Below are 14,598 nucleotides of genomic sequence, written 5' to 3'. Positions count from 1 at the left end.
TATATTTATCAGTAAGTTTCTGAAAGCAGACCTTATGAAATTTCTAATTGCAAATATTTCTTTCAAATCATTTTGTCTCTTATTTTTTTTAATTTAAATTCTCTTTTGATACTGAGCTTAGAGCTGATCATTGCGCAATTAACTACCTTCTGGGAAAGCATCATCTGCCAGGTGCCAGTACTGGGTCAGTTTGTGTTCCTGACACAAATGCTGTAAATATCTGAGGGAGATTTAGGGGGAGAGTTTAATGGCTTCAAATATTTTAGAAACATTGGTGCTCTCAGGATTAAAATCTTCCTGAAGTCATAAATTTTTTAAAAAACGCACTGCAGAAAAGTTAGATTGCATCATAAGATAAGGTTAGGAAATGCTTATGCAGCATTGGTGTTCTCTGCTAGATTTTTTTGGCCCTAGGATTATGACTTCTGTCTTGGAAGGATTTATTTCTTCTTAAGGTAAATATCCAGATATATCACTGAAGTATCACATTTTGGATGATTTGATAGAATTAGAGAAAAAATATCATAAATCTATTTTGAAGGGCTGTATGCTTTATATAAACTGTATCTCACTAATTTCCCTTATTTTCAACCATTAAGAAAACCTGTATAAATCCCTGTTTACCAGAATATTTTTCCCTTGCAGTCTCATTCACTGTGTAGTCTGAAAGAACTAAGAAATTAATTGTTCCACAAAGAGGCAGATTGTTTTCTGTGCTCACTCTTAGGATAAATAATGGGATTCTTAAAACAAAAACAAACAACAACAACAACAACAAACACAAAAAAACACAACTCCATGTTTTGAAATACATGGATCAAATCTTCTGCAGAGTCTAATCCAGGCACGTGCTGCCACTATTCAAAATGTACATATGTTTCATATGTTTGGAAAACAACTTGTGGCAAATTCTTAAAAGAGGTGTGAATAGATTAGTAAAAAATTTTAAGGGTGAGTGGAATCATTTACCACCAGTCAACTGATCTGGACTTTCCTCTAAAAAGTTGCATTATTAAATGCTCTGCTTAGGTAAAAATAAAGAACTGAAGACTCAATTTACAAAAAGCATGGTGTGTTAACAAAGCCCTAATTAAATGCCAAACATGGGAGTTTTCTTCCCGAGAAGAGACCTGTGATGGTTGGAAAGACTGAAGAGCCGTATGGCTCCGTGCTGTCCCTGCCCGTGACCAGTGGCAGAGAGGACAACACCTACAGCAGACAGGGACCTTCCCCACACATCTCCTCAGCTTTCACAATCACAACTTTCTGATTTAATCAGCAGTGGCTCCACCCCTGTGAATTTGTCTAATCCCTTTTTGAATCTTTGGCCCTCCAGAAGGCTGCCCCACCTCCTCTTCTCCAAGTTGCAGATAGTGAGTTCATGGACTACTCCTTTGAGTAGAGCCTCTTTTCTACTTCTGACTGCCATGCTCTCTTTCTCTGAATCTGTGCTAGTTCACTGGTATCATTTTTGAGATAAGAATACTGAAACTATCAGCAGTATTCAGACTTTAGGTGCACAGTAGTAACTAGCAATCGTTTGTTTCATTTGCTATTCTTTTTCTAACTCCTAAAATTCCATTTACTGTTTTACTGAGTTTAAATTTTTTAGGAAAGTAGGCACACTTATTTCAAGACCTCTTGAGTAGTAATAATTAATTTAGGGCTCATCTCTGCTTCAGCTTAAGCAAGGTTATTTTTCCCCTATGTGCATCATCTTGCATTTCTTTTCATGAGATCTTGTCTGCCACTTCACTCAACCCACTCAGTACCGACAGTTTTACAGCTCTTCCATGCCTGTTTTAGATGTGATCATTCTGAATGATAAAAATATTCCATTATGGAAACTCACACTTCATTTCTACCTTTGTTCCTTAGATTTTACCTAATTAATTCTCTATGAGAGTAGCTCCTTCTTAGCCCTTCACAGAAAGTATTTCACCACCAAAGGCTCTTAAAAAATTAAAGTTTTCTAAGATATTGTAACACGTTCATATTTTTGTGAACAACCTGCATATCAGATAACCTGCACCTCTTAGAAGCGCTCATGCTTGTAAATAAGTCCTTAAATAAATCCTCCCTTCCCAAGGCAGCATCAGGGACCATGGTGACCAGTATATTGTGGCTTAGGAGGAGACTCAGGCAGAGCTCCACTGAGACAAGAGCAAGCAGAGACCAGAACTCCTTGGGATGTTACTGGGAGAGAAGCCACCAGGAAATAAACTTCTCGTGTTATCTAGAAATGCACAGAAACCAGCTTCTGCTGAATGGCTGTGAGTTTCATTGGTAATTCACTGCATTTGCCCATAAAACCCTGATAGAGCATACCTGCCATCTCCTTTGCAGAATCTGGTAGAGATTCAGGCTCTTTCTGCAAAAGCTTTCCACACCTCAGTCTGCGGTGTGATAGTATGACAACACATTGCACCAGTACAAGCTCAGAAGAAGTGCATTAAATCCTCAAAAAACAAAGTGCAGTAGAAAAGGTACCTTGACAGACATGAGCTTTGTTCTGAAAGTCACCTACTGTTGATCCTTTCATAGCACAGCAGGAGGAAGGGACTGCAGTGATGCCAAAACATTTAGAGTAGATACCTCTACTGGGAAGGTAAAGGCCATTAGGCTTAAGAGGAATTTAAAAGGAATATAGAGTTCCTCTTCTTTCTCCATCCCTTCCCTTTTCTCAGGATTTGGAACAGAATCAGACTCTCACGATTCTCACATGTCCAGCTTTGATTTCAGCAAACATCTCAAACATGCAGACACATTCTCTATTATTTGTCAGGTACAAGAAGTCCAACAAAAATATTTCTGACAAATTAATAGGATTTGCCACTGATCCACCCCCCTCACTAATGAAATGATGTATCTATTTAATTATTTAGGCTGGCAAAATCATCTTCAGAGTTAGAAATAGAAAGCACGGGAATTTTAACTATGGAATCTCAGCCATAATACTTTCCCTTCTTTTTTCCCTCTAAATTTCTTGCTCTTTCACATAAGGTAGTCTTGCTTTCAGATCTCCACCGATGTGTAATACAGGCATGGTAATTTCAGGCAAATCTTTTATTACGTATACCAAAACCAGGCACGTTTTAGTCTTACCTTAAAAGATTCTTGGTGATGCTTTATGAATTGATTTTATGCAAAAGTCTCTGCATGAATGTAAACTGTTTCAGTGTCAAGTTACTCTTGTACTTTTTTACTTATTGATATGAGTGCATGGCAGTTATATATCTGCATTGAAGGCAAAATGAATTCAAGTTTTGTACAAAGTATGGCTATTCATATTTAATAAATTTTAAAACTTAGAAGGTTTATACATTTTTACATAAATTAGGTGCTTATTTATCAAGCATCAAGGTATTTCTGAAGTACATTAGTTGTGTCCATATTGCTAAAGCCATAATTTAATTTATATTCTTGCCTGAACTATAGTGGTAAAGCAGCATGCAGTTTGATTATGACTTGCCCTTCAGAGTACTCATTTGTATTTTTAGTTTTCAGAAAATTAATTTTTAATACATAAACAACACTTGCATCCATGCTAGAACCAAGTCACTTTGAGGTATGTGTATTGTGACTTTGCATGAGATGTGCAATCAGTGTTTGTCACCATCACCTTCAGGGAATGTTTATCAGAGAGCTTAGAAATTTGTTCTGCATCAATGGAGTATTCTGAACACATCTTCTGTTAGAGCTTTGTTTTATTGGAGCACTGATAGCCTGGATATTTCCACAAAAAAATATTGTTTAATATTTTCTTTCACCTTTCCCAAGTTCTCTTTAGATATAAGAATTTTAATGATATATTACTTTTTAAAAAAGAAACACAGCAGTTTTTACACAACCGGTTGCAGGTGGATAGTGAGGTCAAGCAGCTTTGTTCTGAGTTTGCCTAGACTGAAGTATGGGATTTATGAGGGATACTCAAACCCGCTTAGGATATTAACAGAATATATAGGCAAATTTAATGGTGCTAAGCATATTTCTGAGTAGTAGAGAGAAAGAAAACTAACACGTTCTTTGGGGACCCCAGATAGAGAGAAGAGACAACTATAGTATATGCATTTAGTTAAAAACCAGAGGACAATAGGGAAGAAACACTGGCAGGAAGATCATGAGTAATATTTAGAAAATTGAATGGAAAATGAGGGAAATGACAGAAAAAGAGAATGGTGGAGTACACAAAAAGGCGGAGAACCACAGAGAAGAGCAAAAGAAGAAGCAAAGTTGATCGGTAATGTTTTGAGAAGAGGGAGTATGTCTGATGTGGTAAATGTATCTATGCCTTCTTAATTAACTATAAATTCATGATGGTATATCTGATTAGAAAGCTGCACATCTCAATAAATTTCCAGTACGATTTCTGTTTATCAATTAACATATTTGAATGGAGGAGGAGAACAATTCAGTGAACTCTGGGCATTTTCAGTAATAACATCTATTTGTATATAAAATAAATCATGTTTGTAGTGCCTCTATTGCAACATACAAATAAAGAAATTCTGCAAACTAGGAGATGGGAGACAATTTATGACTACTACTTAATTGTACAGATTTATCCCCTTCATTGTTTTAATGCCTTGTTTTTCTCGTGTTCTGTTTATTATCTTGTTATGTGCCAGGTTTGCAAATCAGCTGAACCATAAACTGATTTTCTACTTCATATGTATATAACATGCATATATGCATATCTGGATTCTGAATTTTTAGTGAAATCTGTACTGTGTTAATTCAAATTACGTTGTATAAGAATTTATATTCTTGTATGTTTATACTCAAGCTGGTTTTTAATTCTTATAGAACTTTCTTCCAAATGAACTCATCTTCCTTTGCTTGTGATCACCACTTGTTTTAGCATATGTTAATTGTGACTGTTGTTCCTTGTCTAGCTGTACCCCATAAAATAGGGCGGATAATTGATGGAAGTCCTGCAGATCGCTGTGCGAAACTAAAAGTTGGAGACCGGATCTTAGCTGTGAATGGCCAGTCTATTATTAACATGCCTCATGCAGATATTGTGAAGCTAATTAAAGATGCAGGTCTCAGTGTAACTCTTCGCATCATTCCTCAGGAGGGTAAGTCAATGGCCCTTAAAAGCAGGAAGAAAATTTTAAGTAGCCTCCAATTAGCTTGAATTATGTCACCACTTGAAAGAACATCTTTTATTTCTCTTTCACAGCAGTAATGTACAGCACACCAAAATTACAGCCTTAGAACCAACTCTGATATTATCTGAATTCTTGAAGAGGTGTCTAGTTATGAAAAGGGTATTTAAAGCAAACCTGGAGAAACCTGAGAGAGAGCTAAGTACCAGAGAGTCAGTGTTAATGTCTTTTGGAAGAATTGCCTTCTACACAGAAAAACATCCAACAAGAGAGACAAGTTTTGAGTTCATTCCCTTATATCATGCTACAAATCAAGCCAAATTTTGGCAGAGTGACTCACAAGATACTATAAAGGCTGTCACCTGGCATGTTCAGCTACCAGCTACCTCTGACAAAAAATGAAATGAAAGAAGAGTTCAGATTTGATAATTTCCTCCACGTATTTCACTATAAATGCACAAGATAGAGAAGAACTGAACCCTAAATTATCTTATTTATGGGGTAAGGGTAAGGGGACAGAGTCATTATTCTGGTCATTACTCCACAGCTATTCAGTGAAGAGTTTTTGATATTGGTTTCATGGATTTTGGGGTTGATGACAGGGCTTTTTTTAGTTTAGAGATGTGCTATACTGGTGTATGAATTGTACTATATTAATGAAACTGTTGCTCTAGATCTCAACAACAAATACTACTAGAACTAGGAATGTCACACAGCAAGTAGTGTAATTACTTAATGATCCAGGCTTCAGTTATATGACCGTAACCTTCTGCTGCTGCATCCAGCAACAGAACAAGGAAATAGTCTGACATTGGCCATGGACTACAACTGAGGGAACTTATCTACTCTGTTAAATTAATTCAGTGAAGGGAAAAACACAAACATGCACAAGTTCAGAATTCACACCAAGTAGCTGCTGCATATTCACTGGAGGTCACATTTGCAAGCATTCTACAAACAAGTGTGATGCTGCATGCTGTTCATGCAGCTTACTTAGGCCTCCCTGATACCCAGATAAATTCATATTAGTAAATTGCTAACAGTTCGGTGTTAGAGATGGATACCATAAATTAGAAAGAAAGCAGAGGTGCATCTGAGATGCATTGCTACAAGATGTTCTCAACTGCTAGGGGTGAGCAATGATCTGTGCTGAAGTCATGGCTTCCCTGTGTGACTATGTGACACTGGACACCTCATTTGCCTTCTAATATTAGCTTCCCAGTTTATAAAATTAGGAAAAAATCTAATACCTCTGTAATGTACTTTCAGGTGGAAAATACCATATAAATGCAAAGCAGTTTTAGAAGCAGCTTATGATTTGACTAGTTCATCCATAGTTATGAGAGTAATGTAGAAATGAGGGAGAGCATTCCCAGTCTTGTCTCTGAAACTTTGCAATACAAAAGAGACTCACAGATGCAAAATGGGCAGTTAAAGCCCTAAGCATAGTAATTACACAGACAAGTATTGCTCATGCCTGTATGAGAAGTGTTTTAAGTGTAAATATAAAAGCTTTTTTGACAATTAAGCCTAAATTGAAAAGATTTTTAATAAAGTAGACACATTTTTTAAATTAATTGTAAGCATAAACTAAATAAGTAGAGAGCCATTAGAAATATGTGGTCATAGAGGACAAACTCATATATTAAAAAATAAAAGATAAAATAGTTCAAAATTCAAACAAGATTCAAATATAAAACTGGGCAAGATCTGGATTTTGCTTAGCTGTTGCTGTTAGGGATGCTCAGCCATGCATGTGTCTGTTCTGGATGCTTTGCACCACGCCACGCTGGCTTCACTCATTCTGTTGCAAGCAGAAATTTTAAAAAAATGTAACATGTACCTCTTCTATTGCTAATGCATGAGCAATTACTTCTGCAGTGCTCTGTCAGCTTGTGGGTGGAGTCTCTCTCATTTACACTTCTTCATAGGTAAATGATGAGCAATATAACTGTGCCAGTGTGTTAGGAGAAATATATTCAATGTGAGCTCAGTGCCAAATGTGTCTTCCCCCAAGTGCAGCAGGAAGCCTGAAGGGAGATTGGCATCCTTTATTTGCAATAAGGCCATGAGGCCACATTTCCTATCCCAGACTCTCTGTCTTTTTGAATTGTATGTTGCTTGGCAAGAAGGATTCCGGTTTTCGGCAGTGTTCCTATGTGAAATCCTGGTCATTTGGCACAATACAGTGAAATAAAACATTGGTTTAGCTGGTTAGTCAGAATTTATTGAGACTGGTTTTACTGCTCACAGTTTCCAAAGATTTAAAAGAGATAGGAAATTCCTGTTGAGCTCAAAGACAGCAGGAACTAACACAAGCACACCAGTGACAACAGCTTTTGTGACAACAGTCTGTCATCCCCTAACAGTAGTAAAAGCAATAAAAGCATTAATTCTCTCAAAATGAAAAGATTTTTTCAAAACAAAAAGGAATTTTAAATATCTAGAAGCTATGCTAAGGTACATGAAGGACATTGGCTTCACCAAGGATGTGTCCTGCCTGACCAACTTAGTGGCCTTCTGTGGTGGAGTGACTACAGGAGTGGACAAGAAAGATCTATGGCTGTTGTCTGTCTGGACTTCTGTAATGTCTTTGACATGATCCTCCACAACTTCCTTCTCTCTACATTGAAGAGATATGGACTTGATGGGTGGACTGTTAGGTGGATGAGGAATTGGTTGGATGGTCACATCCAGAGAGTAGTGGTCAATGGCTCAATGTCCAGATGGAGATTGGTGGCAAGTGGTGTCCCTCAGGGGTCCATATTGGGACCGGTACAGTTTAATAATTTCATCAATGACATAGTGGGATTGAGTGCGCCCTCAGCAAGTTTGAAGACAACACCAAGCTGAGTGGTGCAGTTAACATGCCTGAGGGATGGAATGCCATACAGAAGGACCTGGACAAGTTTAAGAAGTGTGTCCATGTGAACCTCATGAGGTTCAACAAGGCCAAGTGCAAGGTCCAGCACATGGATCTGGGCAACCCTCAGTATCAATACAGGCTGGGGAATTAAGGGATAGAGAGCAGCCCTGAAGAGAAGGACTTGGGGCTACTGGTGGATGAAAAACCATACATGAGCTGGCAACGTGCATTTGCAGCCCAGAAAACCAACTGTATCCTGGGATATGAAACACGGAAGCAATTTGTCATGTTCAATTGGGCTTTACATAATGGAGGTGTCAACCAGAGTTACAGAAGTGACCAGGATTTCAGATCCCACAGACTATCAAAAGGAGTCCATTAGGTTCAGATGTCTTAAAATCTAATTATAACCCAGGAGAGTAAAAATGACAAAGCATAAAATTTCAGAGGTGGTGTGTGACCAAAAATGATTATTGTCTACCTTTGCCTTTTATTAAATATTGCACTGTGACAGTTCTTTAATCTCCACCTTCCTGTTACACAGAGCTGAACAGCCCAGCCTCGGCCCCCAGCTCGGAGAAGCAGAGCCCCATGGCCCAGCAGCACAGCCCCTTGGCCCAGCAGAGTCCCCTGGCGCAGCAGAGCCCTGTCGCCCAGCACAGCCCCGTCACCCAGCCACCGCCTCCACAGCCCCTCCAGCTTCAGGGACATGAAAACAGGTAAGAGCGGCTCCTCCAGCCTCTGCCTCCGGTGAGGACCATGGGACACCCTTGTGCGGGGTCTAGCAGCTCTGAGCCGTCACTTGTGGGGCTCTGACAAGCCATGGTCCCACGACTGTGTTCTCAGAGCAGGAGTTGTGCATGCCAGGATGACCTGTAATTCTTGTCCAGGTGTGAAACATATTATTATGAACAAGGGTCTAGACAACCTTCCTCAAACATCCATCAGGTCTGTATGTTTGCCAAGGAACTAAATACTGAAGTATTCCTTGCTAATAATTTTATTGCTAACGTACTACTTTCTTTTATCACTACAACTTACAAAACACATGTATATCAGTATCTGATCATGAGGTGGCCTTTTTTTCATTACCTTACCTGTCTTTCTTTTTTTTCTTTTATTTCTTTTTTTTTTTCTATTAGAGTTTTGGAGTCAGGAAGATGTTTTTATAACAGGTTTTAGCTGTGGTGTATCGTTTTCCAGCCAAATTCTCATGTGTAATTTATTCATATGCATTGACAAATTTGTCAAATTAAATGGTAGGGGGATAGAAATTTTATGACCAGCTATATTAAAAGCTGTATGTATAAAAAGCACCCTCAAGCTGTGGGATGATACAACTTTCTGTGATCTACAATCAACACTATTTAGTCTTTGGATTAATTTTTGGCATGTTAAATGAGGCTGATTACACTGATTGTCTTTATACTAATCTTGGGTAACCATCGTACCTCATCAAGACCCTCTTCCCCAAATAGTAGATGCTGGTTACAGGATCATAACTCTTTGCTTATGGAGATACTTGAGTACAGCTGTGATTTAGACACTATGCCCTCTAATTCTCCTTGCTTAACACATGCAACATTTTCACTTGTCCAAAATTATTTTCTCTCAAATAGTCACACTTGGCAAATTTCTTTGCCTTATATTTCATTGAGTACTCTTTCTAAAAATGATCACCTTCTAGAAAACATATATTTCTGACAAAATCCATTGCAAAGCTTTCATAAAAGTTTCTGTGCAGTTGTAAGTCAATATTAAATGTCTGTTGAATTGGAAATATTCAGAGGGGACCAGTAGACTATATTAATTGAAGTTCCAAAAGGAAATCCTGTAATAGTTTTACTGAAAAGCATAAGCTATATTTGGTCGTGTCACCATTTACATATTCAGCAAAAATTACAGTGCCTCCAACTGTAAATGAAAACATCATCTTCTGGTGTATAGCTGTGGTCATATGTTGGCAACCTGCCCAAGGCTGACACTTATTCAAGAAAAAGGTCCATTATTACTAGTTCTTATAGTATCACTTTTCACTAGATTTTGTAAATCAGATTACAGCTTGTTTCTATAGCCATGTACATTTATTCTGTATGACAATCAAACTACTATATTTAAAACTCTTACAAATACTAACTAGCATTTTTACTTCCAATATTAATAAGGACTCAGTACCACAGTAAGCCTGTTTGTTCTGCATCTTCTTTTTACAGGATCATGATATTGAGTAAAGAAAATAAGAGGATTACATGTATACATGCAGGTCTTAGTGTAGATGGCATGTACAGGCTTAAAAAAAACATGGGGCATCAGGCTATTTTCAACTTCTCAGAAAAGTCAGAGGGAAATAGTTCTGATATTTGTGTGTCTGGTTAGACACTCAGATAATTAAAGCCAATGTGTAAGAATATTTGTCATAATGTTACTGTAAGTGTATTAATAAAGTAATGAAGTTTTGAAACATATTTGAAACATTTTGAAATGTATAGATTATTTAGATTATGTATTCATACATAAATTAACATGATCAAAAACAATGTTCTAATTTTTTTCAGAATGCCGTTTTTTTAAATCAATAAGTACATTTTAAAATCCCATTCACAATCTGTATGTGTACATGTACACATACATGATCACTTGGTCAACTGAAAACTTCCAGGCCATTATTAAAGCAGAGTTTGAAATGTGTATTTCCTGTATAGGAAAAAAATTATTTACTTTGACACTTAGGGGAGAGTGTAGAAACATCCATTATGTGAAAATTTTTGTTAAATCTAACTCAAACCACTATTACAGAATTACCTGGCTAAAAAGGTTCAGGACTTCCTTTGTGCCCATTCAGCACATTACATGGCTGAGGTATGGAGGTTTGCAGTGAGAAATATTCCTTACTTCACCCTGAAGCGTGAAATGACATTACGCACTGATTTCCCAATGCTAAGGGAATGCTACTCATTCCCATCTGAGTAAATTAATTAATTAGTCACTGTATTGCAGAAATTCACATTTTCTTTGAAATGTTAAGACTCATTTTCTTGCAACCAGATACCAATTAATATTTTACTTCTTATTAATTCCTCATTAACCAGATTTGTTTTCCTTTCACCCTGTGCCACTTCTGTGCATAACTACTGACATGACCCGCTATGGGCTTGTAGCCAGATAGTATTATATGGAATGCGTACTAATAATAATACACACTATATTAACAGATGTTATATCAAAGAATACCTTAAAATATACTTAAAAATATAATGGCCAGCAAAAAGAACTTATCCTTTTTTTTAACCTTAAGAAGCTCACAATAAAAACAGAGGAGCTATAAAATGTCTTCCCTGATGTTTCATTTATTCTACAGAAATCTTAATTCAGGAAAAAAGTGCTTTATAAACTCAGTGCATTATTTTGTAGTGAGTATTGTGGGTATTTTCACATGCAGTTTCATCTTCCAAGTAAGTTTCCAAGGGAATCAAGACCCTTTTCTTGGTCGTGGCTAGGTTGGATGAGGCTTTGAGCAATCTGCTCTAGTGGAAGGTGTCCCTGCCCATGCAGGATTGGAACTAGGTGATCTTTAAGGTCCCTTCCTACCTAAATCATTCTATGATTCCTGTCCCTTTGAGCCTAATCCTGATCTCACTGATGCAAGCTGAAAAATTGCACAGTATGACCTGAGGGAAAATTGCTTATGTCCATGTTTCAGAGGCACTCACTGTTTTTGGATGCCTCAACTACTTACCCATGGAAGTTTTGGTTCTCTGTGAAAATTTGTTTTGTGCAATTTTGCAGTCAGGAAGTTTGCTTTCATTCCTCAATATTGCTTGTAATGCATATTCTTAATGTTCTGCCACTTTCTGAAAGTTGTTTTGCCTTTCTCAGTTATAGGTCAGAAGTAAAAGCCAGACAGGATGTGAAACCTGATATCCGGCAACCTCCATTTACAGACTACAGGCAGTCCTCAACGGACTACCGACAGCCTCCGCTGGACTACAGGCATCCTCCAGTGATGGATTACCAGCAGCCACCACCTCTCGACTACAGGCAGCCACCCTTAATAGACTACAGGCAGCATTCGCCAGACACCAGGCAGTACCCTCTGTCAGAGTACAGGCAGCCCCAGGTACAAGCAGAAATATTTAGAGGATTCCTAAACAGAAAGCATTAGGGTCTGTAGGGAGATATCATGTAAATTGGTAAAAAAGATGATGTTATGGAAGAGAAAGGCACCTTTATTATGTTTGCTCTGAGTTGCTATTTCTCTGTAGAGGAAATTACTTCAAAACTATTAATATTAATGAAGAGCTATGTAATCTATCAAAAAACACTATATTTACAACTGTGTGACTATAAGGTTAAATAAATGCTATTTTGAAGGTACTGGAGGGTTAAAATAGAAGTTCTAAATTAAGATGCCCTTGCATCAGTAGAGGAATTTTTTATTCCTAGGAACATAATACAGTCATCAAACAGCAGATGTACTTAGGTCAGACAGCATTTCTACAGCGTTATTGAAAATGGAGATTTTTTTTCCAATCCAAGTAAATAAATAAATAAATGTGAATCCTGACTGATAAAACTGCCTTTCTGTTGGCAGTAGTCTGGATGAGGAGAAACTAGCTTGTGCAACTTCTTTCTTTGACATCAGGCATGATCTTACAAATTCAAAGAAATAAACCTTAGATGAAGAGTCATGTTACCTTGGACAAGACTTTGCTGATGAGAAGTATTTACTGACAGTTGTGAAAGTTTGAGGATTCAGACCAAAGTTCAGACTTTCAAAAAAATCCTCCTTTCTCCTTCCATAAAGGCAGAAAAAAAAACAGAGGTCAGAAAAATATTAAATAAGAGAATGTAAACATCTGGACACTGTATGCTGGAATCATATATAGATGGTTTCTATGTCCATATTTTCAAATCCAGACACATAAACTGTATCAATAAAAAATATCCAAATTCTTAAATGAGATCCAGAGAACCCTTTGAAAATTTTATGCATTTCAGCATCTAAATAGCAAATCCCTATCACCATGCCTATACCGTGTAAGATGTTTCTTAGCACAGAGAGGTGCTTTGACTGACCATTTCTCACCACCTCCAGTTTAATTCTCTAACCACTGCTCTACAAAAACAAGGAATGCTCTTGTTTTTCTCCTGCTTCCACTCTTGGCTGCCAATGGATCAGATGTAACAGAGCAAGTTCCCACCCAGACCCCTCTATGGGACTAGTAGTTAGTGTCTACCAAGGAAAAACTAGAAAGATTAATCTCAGTCTCTGCAAGACACAGAAAGAGTGAAACTCAAATCTCCTACTTCCCCACCTCCTTCTGAAGTGATGAGAGTTGCTGTCCTTTGTGACTCCAGCCAGCCGATCATGTTAAGTTCTGCTGGGAATTTAGGAGGTCCTTCTCATACTAGTTTTTATTTGTGGTGCTGCTTACACAGAAACTTCCTGCTACCTCACTTGCCAAACCAGCACTTTATGCATAGATATAAACATTTATACCATGGAAGTATTCAGGGTGAATATGGAAGCTATCAAGACAGCTTTTGGTACCAGAAAGATGCCCTTTCAGTGTGGTTTAGACTTAGGCATTTACATTTTGATAAAGTCTCTTCAGAAATGGCCAAAATCTGTCTGAACAGTATACGTTGAAGGTCTTTTTGCTTACATCAATTGCATCGATGAGCTTCTGAAGAGATGTATTTTAAAGTTTTCCTGAATGTATACCATGACATTCAAATGTTTAATTGTCTTTCATTTTGTATTTGTCTATACAGGACTTTGATTATTTCACCGTTGATTTGGAGAAAGGAGCCAAAGGTTTTGGGTTTAGTATTCGAGGAGGAAGAGAGTACAAAATGGATTTGTATGTGTTGAGGTTAGCAGAAGATGGACCAGCAATAAGAAATGGAAGGATGAGGGTAAGTAAAATGCATTGTAACAATTTTTTTTCAATATTTACAGCTGTTTGGTGATGGGGTCAAAGAGAAAGCTTTTTTTTTCATCTCTGTTCAGGTTTTAAAGAACCAGTGCCAAATACCTCTTATAATATAAACTTGTTCTGTAAGAGTTCAAGAAATTAGTTGAAACATAGTGGGCCTGTGTAGATTCTGTGTGGAATAAATATATTACTTGTTGATAATAGATTTTTCTGTGTTATACATTTTCCTTCTTATTCTTTCACTCATAGCTAAGCAACTTAAAAACATCTGACAAAAAGTTTGATATTTCTTTGACAATAATATCATCATAATTAACAGTTATGACTCTAATCACAAAACCAAAGTGATAGCTACATGACACTTTGGATAACTAAGAAACCTAAGACTTGATCTGTGTTATGTTACTAATTTAACAATGTTGACTTCATAGGGTTTTCCAGATTTGTTTATTGATATTATTGAATCTTTTTTGTAGGTATCAGTTTTCATTATTTGTCTGTATAGATCTTAGTGAATTTGAGTCCTGTATTGATAGAGCTCATAATAACACTACATCCAGATAGTGTATCTAAAAGCATTCACTTAAGAAATTTCAAGATAAAAAAAAAAAAATACACATTCTGTGTAGGAAAATAACCTAATCAAAAATAGATGGGTTTAATCTGTCCGGTTGTGCTAAAG

The 14,598-nt window shown here is 37.1% G+C and overlaps 1 protein-coding gene across 12 annotated transcripts in view; it reads left to right on the top strand.

Annotated features, from left to right (window-relative positions):
- Positions 1 to 14,598, top strand: part of MAGI2 (membrane associated guanylate kinase, WW and PDZ domain containing 2) — a 794,831-nt gene that overhangs the window by 705,447 nt on the left and 74,786 nt on the right. For all 12 annotated transcript variants that reach the window (XR_006165279.1, XM_042792123.1, XM_042792119.1 and 9 more), the window contains 4 exons: positions 4,896 to 5,081; positions 8,522 to 8,696; positions 11,854 to 12,094; positions 13,753 to 13,896. Coding sequence is in view for 11 of the 12 variants with exons in the window: in XM_042792123.1 (XP_042648057.1) it covers positions 4,896 to 5,081; positions 8,522 to 8,696; positions 11,854 to 12,094; positions 13,753 to 13,896 (746 nt within the window). In the remaining variant the exon portion in view is untranslated. The remainder of the gene's footprint in view (positions 1 to 4,895; positions 5,082 to 8,521; positions 8,697 to 11,853; positions 12,095 to 13,752; positions 13,897 to 14,598) is intronic.

This window comes from Tyto alba, unplaced genomic scaffold (genome assembly GCF_018691265.1).
Source record: "Tyto alba isolate M040663 unplaced genomic scaffold, T.alba_DEE_v4.0 Super-Scaffold_2, whole genome shotgun sequence".
In the NCBI taxonomy this organism is placed as follows: domain Eukaryota; kingdom Metazoa; phylum Chordata; class Aves; order Strigiformes; family Tytonidae; genus Tyto; species Tyto alba.
This window is presented reverse-complemented; position numbering and strand designations above follow the sequence as displayed.